At 41.5% G+C, this 17,091-nt stretch overlaps 1 protein-coding gene across 2 annotated transcripts in view; it reads right to left on the bottom strand.

The window, feature by feature from the left end:
• The window catches only part of LOC310760537 (galactosylgalactosylxylosylprotein 3-beta-glucuronosyltransferase 1-like), a 72,500-nt gene that overhangs the window by 14,290 nt on the left and 41,119 nt on the right, over window positions 1-17,091 (bottom strand). For both annotated transcript variants that reach the window (XM_083609258.1, XM_083609259.1), the window contains 4 exons: window positions 10,010-10,231; window positions 4,083-4,227; window positions 3,388-3,923; window positions 859-1,155 (listed from right to left, as the gene is read on the bottom strand). In XM_083609258.1, the coding sequence (XP_083465384.1) occupies window positions 859-1,155; window positions 3,388-3,923; window positions 4,083-4,194 (945 nt within the window). In that variant the 5' untranslated portion in view covers window positions 4,195-4,227; window positions 10,010-10,231. The remainder of the gene's footprint in view (window positions 1-858; window positions 1,156-3,387; window positions 3,924-4,082; window positions 4,228-10,009; window positions 10,232-17,091) is intronic.

The following is a 17,091-nucleotide window of genomic DNA, read 5'->3' as shown; positions in this document are numbered from 1 at the left end:
CTTTGTCACAAGATCTCAGGGCGGTTCACAGAATAAAATATAAGATAAAAACACCAAGTAAATAATTAAATCAAAAGATAAAACAAAGCAATAACCTTCTGTTTTAAAAGACGAAACAGGATTTCGCAAAAAACAAAATCAATTAAATAACAATCACTCCTACTAATGTGGGATTCATTTGAGTTGAAGTAATTTTAATCTGTTTCAGTTTTTTAATTGTGTACTTAAATTAGGCTTGTAATTTTATTTTATTGCTTATCTTTCTGTAAACTGCTTTGAGGTGGGTTTTGTTTGTTTTTTACAATTAAGCAGGATATAAATTTTATGAAACAAACCAACAAACAATTCCATGAGCACTGATCCCTTTGTAACCAAACAACCCCCATATTTGCACAAGAGGGAGGGGGAGCGGAGGGCTTGGCAGAACCCCAGTGTTTGGGAACACCCCAAATGAAGACATGCTCTGTAGTCACAGAATGTTGAGCCATAAGACATTTCATAAAATATCAGTAAAACTTTAATGTTCATTGCAGTAAGATGCTAAAACATGCTGGAAATACTCGACAGTGGGTGCCTACCCAGTGGCAGACCTTGGTGTCTCAAATTTCAGTGGCACCCCTGTGGGTGACGCTAAATCCGGTCCTCCCCCCCACCTTCCATTGGCTGTCATAGTTACGGCACCATCTGTGGTACCCCAGAAGCTCTGTGCCCAATACAACAGAACTAGATGTGCTCCCCATAATATACCTTTGGCCTGCCTAATCTCTGATGAGAGGCACCTTCCAGAGTGGAAGCGGATGGCAGGGCGTTGGGGGTGGGGTGGGAAGGCTGTTGCGCAAACATTCAGGCCATGCTAACCTTTGTGCAGTTGGCGGCTCTGGGCTCCAATCCATCCATCGTAACCAGATCCTTCAGCAGGCTAGTTTCTTGGTAACCTTCTTTCACTCCGTCCAGCTTGAAAGTGGCCTGAGGCTTCTCCAGGATCAGCTTGAGGCTGATGGCAAAGCCAGCCATGTCGATGGCAAAGGGCCGGTTAGGGTCGAACACGACCTTCCAGCCCACCACTTTGCCTGCCGGGCTCACCTTTGGGGACTCGTACCTGAGGCCCCCGGCAAAGGCGACTGGCCAGACGGACACCTTCTTTGTGTAGCGCATCTGCTTGTCAGAAAGAAAACAAAATTGTGATGGCTGTTCCTCTGAGAAGTCCTCGAGTGTTCCCCTTTGATTCCTCCGACTTCCCTTCTATGCACCCACCTTCTGAAAAGCCCGACAGGTTAATGGGCACAGCAATAGCGTTGTAAAAAATGGTAGCGCAAACAGCACAATCCTATCCATGTCTACTCAGAAATAAATCCCATTGAATCCAATGGGGGTATGCGCCCAAGTAACTGGGGCTAGGATTGCAGCCTACACTTCATGCTTACTCAGAAATATGCCCCATTGTGTTCAATGGGCAGCAGTGTGCAAAGGATTGATGATAGTTCTTGCACCTTTATTTTTAGATCTTATTATGATTTACTTGGAAATCGTTTAAATTTGGCAGTGTACTTTCTGATGCGTTTTATTTTTATGCCTTTTTATGTTTGGAATTTAGTGATGTATGGAAGTGAGAGCTGGACCATAAAGAAGGCTGATCACCGAAATGAGTTTGACCAAACTGCAGGAGGCAGTGGAAGACAGAAGTGCCTGGCGTGCTCTCGTCCATGGGGTCACGAAGAGTCAGACACGACTAAATGACTAAACAACAAATGTTCGGAATTATGTAAATCTTTTCATGTTGTAAGCTGCCTTGAACATGGTTTTAACTATGGAAAGGCAGCATACAAACAAAATGAGGAGGAGGAGGATGAACGTAAGGTGGATGAGGTCAGTGGTCCATCTAGGCCAGCATCTTGCTCTCATAGTGGCCAAACAGGTGCCCATGAGAAGTCTGTACGTAGGACCTGAGCACAGGACCACTCTCCTCTGCTAAGGTTTCCATCAACTGGTATCCAGAAGCATTGCTACCTCTGACTGTGGAGCTAACCATCGTAGCGAGTAGCCACTGATAACATGATCATGCATTAGCTTGCCTAATCCTCTTTAAAAAGGGTAGTTGGTAACTATTACTACCCCTTGTAGGAGTAAGTTCCATAGCTGAACTGTGTGAATAATTATTTTCTTTTGTCTTCCTACTGGATGACCATGAGGTCTAGTGTTTTGAGGGGTGGTGGTGGATTTTATTCTCTAACCGGTTTCTCTACAACATACACAATCTTATACACTACACAGCATCACAGATTTGTAGAGTCCAGGAATCTTTTGCCCAACGTGAGACTCGAACCCACGGCCCTGAGATTAAGAGTCTCATGCTCTACTGACTGAGCTACCCTTCAGGGTACTTCTATCCTGTTGCCTGTTCTCTAAATTAAAAAGCCCCAAGTATATTAATCTTTCCACACAGAGGAGTTTCTCCATCCCCTTGATCATTCTGGTTGTCGTTTCCTGAACCTTTCCCAACTCTACAATATCCTTTGGGAGGTGAGATGACCAGAACCGCTGTACACAGTATTCCAAATTTGGCTGTGCGGTAGATTTGTTTCATGATATTCTATTGGCAGTTTTATTTTCAATTCCCTTCCTAATGGTCCCTAGCATGGAACTTGCCTTTGCACAACTGCTGCAAACTGGGAGTAGAAACTGAAGGTTTGTCACTGCCAGCTAGGATGCCATGAGCATGCACATGAAATTCAGATTTTGTACTTCACTTTAAGGCTGTTTACAATGATTTACATTTGCCATTTTGTCACTCATTCACTCAGTTTGGAGAGGTCCGTTTATTTTATTGTAGAAAATCCTTTTCTTGTTTTAATGACCCTGAACAGTTTAGTAGCAAACTGGATTACCTTACTGCTCACCTTGATCAATTATGAACAAGTTAAAAAGCACAAGGCCCATTACTGATCTTTGGGGGCGGGCCTCCACTTTCTACATCCATCCATTGGCATCCATTGGCAGAACTGACCATTTATTTCTACTCTCTGCTTACCGATCCACAAGAGGACCTCACTTCTTATTTCATGACTGCTAAGCATAATCAGGTGTCCTTGGTGAGGTACTTTGTCAAGAGTTAGCTAACTGTTGTTTACAATGACTGGCTGAAGCTCTTGAGGATTTCATACAGGCCTATCTTTTATTTTAGACATGCAGGGGATCCAATCTGGGACCTTTGGGATTAAAAACAAGTGCTCTTCCACTGAGCTCCAGCACCTCTCATTTGTCATATGGCTGGCATCTCTTCCTATCCACCCAAATATTGCTGTCCACTATGGCTAGGCAATGCACTCAACCAATGTGCCTAAATCATGGACCCCAAAGATGAAACCACCCTAAACTCGAGTCTCATACCTCTTCAAAGAGCTCTAGGCTATAGGTGTTGTCGTCATCAGCAAAGTAGACCACACCCTCTGGAGGGGGTGTAGTGCCGAAATTCTCCCTCAACCAATGCAGTCCAAGATTCCTCTGCAACGTGCCCCTCGGTTTGTGAGATGGGAGCCAGGAAGGGTTCTTCAGACTCTTAGGAGTCTCAACGTTCAGGTGCGTAAAATTGATCCCTGTCTTCTCCAGCAGATTGGATACTAGGTTGGTCCTTCTGGGAGCGTCTTCCACCACCACCCAGTGGAGGTTCTGCACGTGGAGGAAAGTATTGGCCAGACGGGTCAGCTCAGCCTTCTGCACTGGCCGGCTGTAGGTAGGGGTGATCACAAAGATGGAAGGCAGAGCCTCTGACCATGGGGGAGGCCTGGAGTACACATAGCTCCGGATTATTTTTGGAGCTGCCCCAACAGCCGGCTGCCGAGCACATGATGAGAGTCCATCCTCCCTCGCAAGCGATGTGCTATTATTGAAGAGAGATTTGGCCGTCACGTTTTCATCTGTTTCCTCTAAGGCAAGTTGAATAGAGAGGATAAATCATAAAACACCCACTGCAGTGCCAATGAGACCTTCACCACATTCACATTTGTATTTTAATTATCCCCGAGCACTGTAATTGCTATGGGGGAAAAAGAAGCTCTTTGTAAGGTTGGGCCTGGTGCACTTACTTCTCAGGATGCTGAGGTAGCGGGTAGTTGGGTACTGATGCCACAATGTAAGAAGAAGACCCCATGGCAAAGCAATCAGAAGTGTAGTGAGAAGGTTACGTCTCCTCAGCATGCTGCAGAGATGTCCCACTGCCCGGGCATCTCCCTACATTTCAGAACAAAGTAGCGGGGGGAGATATAAAAGTGTATGGATAAATATAATGACACGTGGAATGCACTTGTAAAATTATAATTCTTTGTTAATAATTATATACTCGTCGGAATAATAGCATTACTTATATACCTAAATATCGTATTGTATTACAGCTCCCTCCCATTTATTATTTCATCTGCATTTTCAAAAACAGTAACAGGGAGCATACTTAGCCCATTCCCCCTTTCTCCCCTCTCCCTGTTCCACTTACAACTTCGTACCAAATACAACATGTATACATATACCATATGACTTCCCTTCCACCCTTATCCTGGTTCCTTTGCTTTTCTACTACTCTGCGTAATCCACATCTTTTTAATCATCCAGTTTGTTATCTATTAAAAACTCTATTTCAACTCTGCTATATTTACTAAAGTTCTGCTAAGCTATGTATTTGTTTATACTGGTTCTTAAAATATTCAATAAACATTATCAATTCCTCCTTTTTTTACTTATATTCATTTCCTCTTATCCTGTACGTCAGACCAGCCAGTTTCGCATACAGTTTACACAGGTGTCCTTCCTTAGTGGGTATTATACTTGTTCTCCACCTTTGTGCCGATAAGGTTCTAGCTGCGGCAGTGGTGTATAGTAATAAACTCTTTTGTTTTTTGGGGACCTTCGCTGTTACCACCCCCAAGAGGAAAATCACAGGTGGGGAAAGTTTTCTTAATTCTCTTTTAAAAATTCATTATATATAGTTTCTCAATATTCCTTAATTACTTTACAGGACCACCACATGTGGAAAAAAATCCCTCATTTTCATTACACTTCCAACACTTACCTTTTTCTTTTTTATACATTTTCACCAATCTTGTGGGGATTATATACCATCTGTGGGTTATTTTCATCATATTTTCTTTTATTGCAAAACATGTCGTGAAATTCATATTTATTTTCCACAACTTTCCCCATAATTCATAATCAATATTGTGACCCACATCTTGTGCCCACTTAATCATTTCACAAATTCATTGTTAGTTGTATTGTACAGCTGTATTGTATTACGGTTTAAAGCACCTTTTTGTTTTCCTTTTTTCCTTTCTTTTACTTTATTTGTCCACTGAAAATTTTCTCATATGTTTGTGTGTGTGTGTGTGTGTATGAGAGAGATTTCTATCCCTGACAATGTGCTCTGTTTGCTCCGAGTTCTGCTATATCCCCACATACCTGGTTTTCTATTCTACTTAGCAAAGGCATATTCCTGAGATCATTCTTTCTAGGTTTTTCAGTAGCGAATGACTTTTTACTCTTTACAACTAAGGTTTGAATGTTTAATGACTGTATTGATACCTGCATATGTGTAACCTTGATGACTGAAGGCTATATACTTTATATGTTTCATTTCCATGTAATAAACCATGGGTAGGCAAACTAAGGCCCAGGGGCCGGATCTGGCCCAATCGCCTTCTAAAATCGGCCCACGGACGGTCTGGGAATCAGAGTGTTTTTACATGAGTAGAATGTGTCCTTTTATTTAAAATGCATCTCTGGGTGATTTGTGGGGCATAGGAATTTTTTCACCCCCCCAATATAGTCCGGCCCCCCACAAAAACGTTTGCTGACCCCTGTAATAAACCAATCTTTATTTACATTATGGTGTACAAAAGTCTTTGAGCATAAGGGTGAAAGGTGTACACCATTTTAAATGGAGGCATGTACTGACTCCATGCAAAATTTTCCAGTCCTCTCAGAGCTGTACGCTGAAGATGCATGTGTGGTAGGCGTGTATGTGGATTCCGACATACACCTTGTAAAGTGAGACTACAGTTTCAGTCCAATTCTCCATAGAGTTTGCTTCTGCAAAGTGACTCTTATCCTTATCCTGCACATGATAATTTCTTCATTTGCCCCTTGAAGTAGTAAGCTCTTACATATGTAGTCCAGACAAAGGTAAAAAGAAAAACCTGAATATTGCATATAATTTTTACTTGCAAGAGATTTCACATTTTGGTAAGGGTTTGTAACTGGGTTCCATCCATTGGCCAAAGAAGCAACAGTTGCAATGAATTTGTTTTCTTGCCAGAAAGAACAATCTGCTCCAATTGTCAGTTACTCTAGGATTGCAGAACTGAAGGGGAACTTCACTGGATTTTCCTAGGAGGATACACTCTATTGTTGAAGGAAAGTAAATGCATTTCCTTCTCTTAAGCTTCTTGTTAATGCATGTGTTGCTGTAAACAACCAGAGGGCCCTGTTTGTGTAGCAATCTAGCCAGCATTGTTGGTAGCTCTCTGTCTAAGTTAACGCCACTCCTAAAAGCTGAGTCATTTTGTTTACTGTTCTGTCTTCTATTTCTTCCCTTCTATCTCCATGCATCCTGTAAATAGTTCCTGCATGAATAAAACCTTTGAATTCCAGATCCTGATTATTCTAATCTAATCCACCCAAGCTGCAAGGTCTGTTAACACCTCTTGCCTTTCAGAAAGCCTGGCACCATCCACTGGCTGAGAAGGTGCAGCTGTTCCAGTGCTTCTCCACCCCCTTCCTTCACTCTGTATTCATTTTGTATAATGTCTGTTAGACTGTAAGCCCGACAGTAGGCAGAGTCTTATTTTGTAAGCTTTGTACAATACGTAGAAAAAAGAGAGGCAGTTTATAATATTGCTAAATAATGGTGATGAGAATGATGTTGCTAGGTATAAGAACTTGCAGGCGACAACACAGTTTTTTTTTATTTTTGTGAAATCCTAGCACTTTCAGATGCTTTCTGCGAAACCCCGGCTGGATATTCTGCTATTATCTGCAAGAAACCTGAGACAGGCACTCACACAGAACTGTCAACTTTTACATTCAGCTCTCTGTGGCATTCACTCTATCAAGAAATACGTGGGAATTATTTCAGTAGTTAGTCCCATGCTCTAACAGCTGCCTTAATACATTTTGCCCCAGCATGCTCTGAGACCGGAAGTGAGCTTGTCATAGACATTAGGGATGTGCATGAGATTCAGACAAACCCTGAATCCTGAGCTGAAGCTGCTTTGGGAAAGATTCTTGTCTGAAACAGAATGGGGTCTTTCCAAAGTGCCCTGAAGTGAAGCTGGGGCAACCAAAGTGATTTGGAATGCTTTGGATATTCAGGCAAAAAGGCTAAAGTGAAATCTTTCCTCCCAACTTCGCCATATGCGGAAAACTCTACAGAGGTGAGGGAGAGGGTGGGATGGGAGCCATTGCTTTTGGAGCCATTCTCTTGGCTCTCAGATTTGAAGTGCCTGCTGGCTGTGCCTGCCACCCAGTTGCTAAGTGAGCCCCCAGACCACCAAGTCCAAACTCCAGTGGCAGCTCCCTGAAATGAGCCACCATTGGCAGCAGCAGCTACATTTTACGTTTAAGATAATACTTCATTTTCTTGCTAATTATGCCACTTTAAATGTGCATTCTATACCTGACCTCCTTTAGTAATGTTTCATTTTGAAATGTCTAAGAAAATATTTTGTCTTAATTTTATTGTGTTAAATGTGTATTCTGTATTTGACCTTCTTCCGTAATGTTTTATTTTGAAATCTTTTAGACAGCATTCTATTTTCTTGTTAATTACGTTGTTTTCATACAATCATAGAATTCTGGAGTTGGAAGGGACCTTGATCGTCTATTCCAATGCCCAGCAATGCAGGTATACACAGCTGTCCCATACGGGGATTGAACCTGCAACCTTGGCGTTATCAGCGCCATGCTCCAACCAACCGGTCCAAGATCCCTGAGTATATATATTTTATATTTGAACCTCTTCTGTAAGAAGTTCTGCTTTATTTTTTAATGTTCTATTTGACGTTTTAATGTAGGCTTGTAAACAACTTTGAGATTTCCCCCTATTTATAAATAGAAATGAAAAATAATGATAATCAGAGGGAATAATCTTACCAGTGTTTTCCAATCACAGCAATGCATCACCTTAATCTGCTCTGCGCTTTTGCTAGTTCTGTTACTGATGCTTGCTTACTTGGAAAATGCTGGGCATTTAACTCCTTCTGCCTTTGCCAATGCCACGCATCCACTCCCATTAAATCAACTCTGCACTTAAGTTTCTGTGGCTTTTAGTGCCAACTGAGCATCAAACAAGCCTGAAGCTGTTTTTCCTTTCCTTATAACTTATAGCCTATGCACCTGTCTTTCTGGTATTTTGTAAGTTACTTTCCTAAAGGCAACTCTACCATGCATGCCATTTTCATGCAAAATTGTTGCCTGCAAAATGTCAGGGATGGGGGAATGACTCCCTTTTAGTTCTCCTCAAGAAAATCAACTTTAAAAAGTACCCAGCACAAAAACCCCTGAACCAGTCCTTTTGAATTATGGCAGCTTTCTTGCTTTGGGACACCTGTCTGATATGTATTATTTTCACACACAATTATTTTCACACCTATTGCCCACAAAACAATAGGGGAATTAAGTTAACTCTTTTTAAAACCACCTCCAAACTGTAAATGCTGCCCTGGCAGGTAAAGCACTGCAGATTTATTTTGGCAGAATTCATCCTCTTAGAAATGCCTGAAAACTTCATCCATTTCTGCCAAAAACAAACAAACAAACTGGTCAATATTTTAATCAGGCAAGAGACATGAAAATGAAACAAATATTGGTCTTAATTCATGAACTGAAATTCAAGCATGAACTAACGGAAAATGGGTGGGGAATCTTTTTTAGCTTGAAGGCCATATTCTCTTGTGGATTTTGCCAGAAAAATCATTGTTTCCTTAGCTACTGGGATGTGATAATGCATCCATACAAAGTACATCCTGACAGGGAGCAAATGTTGAAAACAATGGAGCTTGGGGAGAGGAACAGGTTTGACTCCACACTCCTAGACAGTCCCATGAGTGTAAAAAGTGAACCATTGCCACTCTGTTGCAGCTGAACCAGGGAAAACATGTTTAATAAATCAGCACTCTTATGGTCTGATCCTAAGTTCTGAGTAAATATGCCAGGATTGCAGCTAATTGCCTCTCTCTCTGTGTGTGTGTACACACATAAATTAAACAATATTTGTTTTTTAAAATATGGTTCTCTTTAGAGATATGGATCTCCAAAGAAGTTACTATGCTGGACCATCTTTTTCTTCAAACACTGAAAGCATAGGATTCCCATCTTCTTTCTTCTGTACTAATGCTATTGACACCTGAGCAAGAGGCAAAACCTCAGCGGGTGAAGCTTTTCCCTTAACTGAATTCCCACTCTAGAAAAAGGCTCAGATGTGGCAGCAGTTTTGCCTGTCATAAAGGTGCCAAAAGGCCCTGATGGAAAGAATCCAGCAAGTCTAACGAACTGTCAGCTCTACGTGCAAACAAGCAACGGACATCTTCCATAATCAGTCTCATAATTACATTCAGTTACCTAGTTCCGGGTAGAGGAACAAAAACAGTTTCAGCAGTGTGTCAAGTTTGTTTGTTCTTTTATGAAATACTTTCAAGTTAGCCAGCAAAAGCAGAACACTGGAAGCAGTAGCTGCAAGAGCAGACTGATAGGCAGGAACAGAATAGCTACGTCATAATCCTGTCAGCCATTTCCAATCCCTCTCTAGGATCGCAGTTTTGCTGATCAAGGCTGACAGGAGTCCAGGAACATCTCAGGGACCGCAGGTATCCCACCCCTGAGTCAGAGCTGTGATTCTCCTGTCCCTGCCTGCAATATGTAACTGCTGACAGTTTTGAAATTTAGGAGAAAACCCTATTCATAATAACGGCATTCCTTCCCTTGCTAGGCGAGCACACCTCATCAGCCATGCTGCAAAATGACTCACCAGTTATCTGTCACAACAGAGGGCATGCCTTGACACCAATGGCTTTGAGGAAGAGAGTCTAGCTGGCAGGTTTGTTTAGCCCCCTGGCCTTCCTGGGATCTGCCAGGAGTTGGTGTCCTCTGAGATGCTCCTCAGGTGCAGAGTGTATACATTTGGCACTTCCTTGCAGGCCTTCTTCCACATTCCTGTCTGTCAGGGGGGGACGGTGCTTTCTCTGGAGGCCTAAGCAGACACAGACCTCATTAGTCACAAAGCAAAGTTTCTCACCTGCTTGGAAGAAATACGACCGTGGCCGTTCCTGATACGAAAAGCACAACTACAAGTATTTCATTTGAAAAGCCGATTCACATACTTACTAGGCATCTTCAAGAGTCCCTGTGCTACAGCCATACGTTTACAAAGTCAATTACGTCACTGCTTTTAAAAAAACAAAAACTGTTGCTAAAGGGTTGGATTTTTTTTAAAAAATAGCTCTATCTTGTTCTCTCTAGGCTGAGTACATACATAGGTGCTTCAAGCCTTTCCTCAGATGACAGGTTTCACTTGAGCTCTGAATCTTTTCTGATTTAGCAACATGCTCCTGGAACTGTGATGTTCCTAGTAATCTACATGAGGCCTTGCCAGTGCAGCATAAAACATATTATTCCTGCTTGAGCCTTGGGTAGAATGTTTCCACAAACCAGAATTGAACTGGCCTTTTGTGCTGGAGTGTCGCATAGCTGACTCACATTCAGTTTGTTCTTCACCACGAGTCCAATCTTCACTTTACATGTGCACAGCTAGTCTTCCTTCCAGTGTTTAATTAGTGTTCTTTCCAAAGTTTACAGTGACATTTGAGAAAGACCAAGCAGTCATCATCAGTCTAGTGCTCCAATTGATGTCAATAATTTTGCCATTTTACCCCATCGTATAAAAAGGGAATGTTCTGAATGGGAAGGAGAGCACTTTCGCCATGACGACACACCTTTGCCAGCATGCGCTCACACCTCAAGTATATAAGGGTCGTCCTACTAGATCAGACCAAAGGCCTATCTAGTCCAGCATCCTGTTCTCACAGCAGACAACCAGATGCCTATGGAAACTCCACAAGCAGGATAGAAGGACAAACACTCCCCCCCCACTTGTTATGCCTAGCAACTTGTATTCAGAGGCACACTGCCTCTGACACTGAAGACAGCACAAAGCCATCATGACTGGTATCCATTGTTAGGCTTATTCCCCATGAATTTGTCTAACCCCATTTTCAAGCTCTGGAAGTTGGTGGGCATTATTACTACTTCTTGTGGGAATGAATTCCATAGTTAAACGATGCACTGTGTGAAGAAATACTTATTTTGTCTGCTGTCAATCTTTCAGCATTCAGCTTCATTGGGTTTTAGTGTTACAGAGAGGGAGAAAAACATCTCTCTCCATTCATAATGTTATACACCTTCAGGTCAGCTCTGGGTGCCCAGTGTGTGCTTGTGCTGTACCGCCCCTAATATTCCACTTAAAAACCTGGGAATGGAAAAATGCCATGAGAAGTTTTGAGAGTTAATGGCGTTCTGCAAAAACTCAAGCAACTTTTGTTAGGAGTTTAGAAGAACTGTGAAGGGCAGTGACATATAATAAAAACAGATGAATGGAAAACAATTAATGCAAATTAGGCGCTGGGAGACGTAGAGAATGACTAAAGAACTATATGCAACAGGAAAAGATCCACAGCTGGCAGGGGAAAATGCTATTGTGAGTGTGTATTTAAATATACCAGGGACAAAAGAAATCCGAACAATGATGTAACTTGTTCTCATTACTAGAAGCAGAGGGCAAAACGGTTAATAGTGAGCAGCGAAAGCAGTTGTGTTTAAAACAGATTCCCAGATTAATTATGGAAAGGAGTGGGATGATGCATTCATGACACATAATGATGATGAACTACTTCCTGTTCCAACTGTATCAAGGGACAAACACAAACAGATTTAAATGAGCCAGCCTGGATAACTTGTTCCAAATCATATTTTGGATCTCTGAATACAACACATGCATAGAAAAAAGTAGTTAACACAACATTTTCACCCGGTCCCTTTACTTTTTCTTGCAAAGACCCATATCACTGAGACACGCGCTCACATGGCAACATCCCTTTAATTAACACGGTGTCAGATTTGTAATGTCTGAATGCACTAGACACTTTCTAGAGGGCTTTGCTCAGGAGCAATGAAATAACAGCAACCAGCGGCTGCTTTTTTTGACGTTTCACATTCTAAATGCTGCTCTAAAAACTATGATTTCAAAAGTACAGCTACAGGACTCAAAGGATGAACAAACCAGTGTTTGGAAACACATCACCCAAGTATACTGGTCAGGTAGTCACAATTGGTTACATCTGGGTGGCCACTTACACAGAGTCAAAAAATGTGAACTACATCACCAAAAAGAGACAAAAATGGGGCAGATGTGCATGACATTTGCCTATACACTAGTATTAATAGTTTAAATGAAGCTTGTAAATGTTGGAAGGGCCTCTGAAAGCTAGGATCAGAAATGAGCTCTCATCACTCCCTGTTCCCTTTCATCACCTTTCTTCTTTTCTGAGGTTTCCTCTTCTCAGCTCCCATATCTGTTAATGCCTGCTTCAGAACTTCATTCCTAACCACCTATAACAACATTCACTGGCCGAATGATGGATGCCTTCAATATGCTGCCTAAGATCCTTGAGCCGATTTCCAATTATACACGTCTCGCTTTAATTTCAGTCATCCATCATCCGTTTTCCTTTTATATAGAGATATCTAAAGGAGAGCTTCATAATTAAAAGTTTGAGACGCAGCCTTTGAAACAGATGCTTCCCCTTTAACTTAAGTGTTCCTGTCGTCTATGCAACCAGCTAATAATTGTGCATGGGGGTTATGAGTCAGAAGGATTGGCTAAATAAGCATGGGGAACCTGTAGTCCTCCAGATGTGTTGGCCAACATCTCCCATCATCCCAGCCCAGTGGACAAGCTGTCTGGGGCTGATGGGAGTTGACTGAAATCCACCATCATTTGGCAGACCACAGATTCCCATCCCTGTATCCAAGGAAAGCAAGTATTGGGGACTTCCGGGTCAGCGCCATCGTTAATGGCGGATTCCCTCTGAGTCTCGGAGGGATCAGCTCCGCGGGATCGGGTCTTACCGCTGCGGCAAAGCTGGGGCCCTTTAAAAATCACAGGCGGGGGAAGCCTGTGAACGTGGGGACTCGGCGGGCACCATTTGCGCCCCCCCAATTTGCGAAGGGACCCTTTTAAGGGCTCTGGAGCGGGACGGGGTGAGTGGCGCGGTGCTGAGAGTCGACTGCTTCTTCCACGGAGTGAAGCCGCACAGCCGTTATCGGAGAGCGCTGACTTTTTCCTGGGACAATTGGACTTTGAAAGCAACTACCCATGAGTAGGATTAAATTGGATTTAAAAGGAGAAAGAACAAGTTAATTCGACACCGAAGCGGGAAGGTATAAACAGGAAGTCTGCCTTCCTTTCTTGTAAACAGATCAAAGCAAAGAGACCGTAAAGCGGAAACTTGGAAAGACGTTTGGAAAAAGACTTAAATCTTAACATCAGGAAAGCGGTCTCCCCTCCGGATTGCAGGAGAGGAGGGGGGAAGGTTTGAGTTGTATTTACCTGCAAAAAAAGGGGAAAAGGAAGTTAAAATCCGCTGCCTAAAACCTGGGAACGGACTGCCCCTAGACAAGGAAAGCCGCTCAGTGGAAAGCCTATCGGTAAGCAGCTAGCTCTGCAAAAGAGATAGTGTTTCTGGACTTCTCCTGGTTTTAAAGTAACTGTCTAAGTGCACTGAAACTGTTGTTTTTAAGTGAATTGGGGGACTTATAAGGACTATCTTTGTTTTTAAAAGTTGCAAGGATTGACATTGTTACAATAACAACTGGGTTAGAGGAAAATTCCATTTCAAAACAAACTTTCAGCTGTGGGATCGACCTTGAATTCTCATGAGAGTGTTATGGCAGATGGGAGAGGAAAGTTAGAGCTGGCGCAGGAAAAAACTACTAGGTCTGGCAGACACTATCGGACAGACACTGCACAGCAGCGAAGGGCTTCAACATCTGGAGCATCTGGAACACCAGGGGCTGCTCCTCCACAGGTCAAACCAAAAGTTATGTCGTCCGAAGACGTTTTGGCACATGCACTTGGAAAAATTAATGAATGTTTGGAAAATTTAGCTAAGCAGGTAGCTGAGACAAATAAACAAGTAGCTGAAGCATCAGTTAAAATTGACCTGAATACTACAGGCATTAATAATTTGGAACAGAAGGTGAATACCAATACAGAGTCTATTGAAAAATTATTAGAGGAATCTGCTTCGACCCGAAAGATAGCTGAAGAAGCAAAAGAGATTGCAACTGCTACTCAAGAGAAGATACCACCAGTATATAAGCAACTGGAGGACCACGGTTTGACATTGTCTATGATTGAATTGAAAGAGAAACAAATAAATTTAAGAATCAGGGCTGTACCAGAACGTGATAAAGATAATCTGGCTGACTTTCTTACACAGGAATTTACAGATTTTTGGCAACAGGACTTGGGGAAGGAAGAATTTAAGATAGTGAATGCATTTAGACTTGGAAGAGGACAAAGGAGGAACAAGGTGAGGGACTGCTTGATTACTCTTCGAACAAAAGAGGAGAGAGACAAAATTTTGAACCTGCACTATCAAAGGACTTTGGAAATTCACGACTCAAGTGTGGAGATATTTAAGGACATTCCAAAACATCTTTTGGACTTAAGGCTTAACTACGGAGACCTAGTTGCCCTGTTGAGAAGAAATAGAATTCTCTTTAGGTGGGAATTTCCTCAAGGCCTATCCTTTAAATACAAAGGAAGAAAGATAAAAATAAGATCAGTTAACGATAAAGACAGGTTTCTGAAAGATCACGAAGAAGATCTACAGAAAGAAGCGGAATCCGGAGAAGAGCCAAAAGCACTGGAAAAAGGAATACTAGACATAGCAAACTTATCTTTTGGATTGCACGGTCCAGAGAAAGAGACACCATCGACAGAACAAGAACAGACACTTGGTGCAGTCGGAGGCAAAGCGAAGTAACCCCATCATGGCTCTGCAACTTTTAAGTTGGAATTGTAACGGTCTTAACTCTCCTCGGAAGAGAAAAAGTGTTTTTCATTTACTAAAAAAGGAACAATTGGACATGATTTGTCTACAAGAAACACATGTAACAAGGTTACACAGGAAACTACTTATTAATAAGAGATTGGGACAGGAGTTTATCTCATCTGACAAAGTTAAAAAAAGAGGAGTTGTGATATATGCAAAGGAGAGATTATTACCGAAATTAATCTTTAAAGATGAACAAGGAAGATTTCTGGCAATTGAAATTCAAGTTTAAGGAGAGAAATTTCTGATTGTAGGAATTTATGCACCGAATGAGGGGAAATCTGAATTCTTTAAAAAGTTGCATGAGACCTTATTGGACTATTTGGATTACAATCTGATTTTGATGGGGGACATGAATAGAGTAGTATCTACAAACATGGACAAGGCACAAAGACAGGTAGTTACCAAGGATGGTAGACTACCAAAAACATTTTTTGAGATGACAGACAATATGGACTTAGTGGACATTTGGAGAATAAAGAACCCCTTGGGAAGAGAGGGAACCTTCTTTTCTGAAGCCAAGATGACATGGACTAGAATTGACCAAATATGGGTAACTAGAGGAATGGCACCAAAGATAAAGAAAGTGGAAATCTGCCCAAAAACTTGCTCCGACCATAATGCTGTAAGGATGGAGATGAAGCAAATATCAACTGGCTCCTTCAGATGGAGGATGAATGACACCTTATTTAGAGATGAAGAAGTGTATAAAAAGGCCCAAAAAACTTTGAGAGATTATTTTGAAATAAATATGAATACCAATGTAGAAAAAAGAGTAATCTGGGATGCAAGCAAAGCTGTTATGAGAGGGTTTTTGATACAACAGAATGCAATAAAGAAGAGAAGTCAAAATGAGAAGAAAGATAAAATTTTGGAGAAAATAAAAGAAAGTGAGAAGAAATTGAGAGCAAAACCAAAGTCGCAGGAGATTTTGAGAGAAATAAAATTATATCAAGTACAATATATGGAAATGATGAATCAGGAAATAGAATGGAAAATTAAACAAATGAGACAAAGAACATTTGAATCAGCTAACAAATGTGGGAAATTGCTGGCTTGGCAAATGAAAAAACAAAAACAAAAATTAAATACTATTACAAACTTAGAAGTGGAAGGAAAGAACATACATAACCCAATTGAGATTAGAAACTGTTTCCAGAGGTATTTTAAACAATTATACACACAAGGGCTACAGAAAGAAATGGACATAGACCGATTTTTGAAGACAAATGGATTACAAAAAATCTGCCAAGAAAGCAAATTAATGTTGAACTATAAAATATCTGAACAGGAAGTAGAAGGTGCCATTCAAAATATGCAATTGGGCAAATCTCCAGGCCCGGATGGGCTGACTTCTAGATATTATAGATCTTTGAAAGAGTGGCTATTACAACCTTTGAAGGAAGTCTGCAATGAAATTCTGGAAGGGAAAAGGGCACCAGAGTCGTGGAAAGAGGCGTATATTACACTTATACCGAAAACAGAGACTGAAAAGACTCAGCTTAAGAACTACCGCCCTATATCGTTACTTAATGTGGATTACAAAATTTTTGCTGACATTTTGGCCAAGAGATTGAAAAAAGTATTGATGGAAGAGATTCATAAAGACCAAGCGGGCTTTCTCTCGGGAAGACACTTGTCTGATAATTTGAGGAACATAATTGATATCTTGGAAAAACTAGAAGTGAATATAAACACTAAAGCAGTTCTGATATTTGTGGACGCGGAGAAAGCTTTTGACAACATCTCTTGGAGTTTTATGAAGAAGAACCTACAGGGGATGGGGGTAGGCCAAGGTTTTGAAAATGGTATAGGTGCAATATACTCTGAACAAAAGGCTAAATTAATTGTAAATAATGTGGTGACGGAAGAATTTAAGAAAGAAAAAGGGACACGACAGGGGTGCCCAATCTCCCCATTGCTTTTTATATCGGTC

Source organism: Podarcis filfolensis, assembly GCF_964270895.1.
Source record: "Podarcis filfolensis genome assembly, chromosome: 4".
Taxonomy (NCBI): domain Eukaryota; kingdom Metazoa; phylum Chordata; class Lepidosauria; order Squamata; family Lacertidae; genus Podarcis; species Podarcis filfolensis.
The sequence above is the reverse complement of the archived record's forward strand: the minus strand, read 5'-3'. Positions and strand labels throughout refer to the sequence as shown.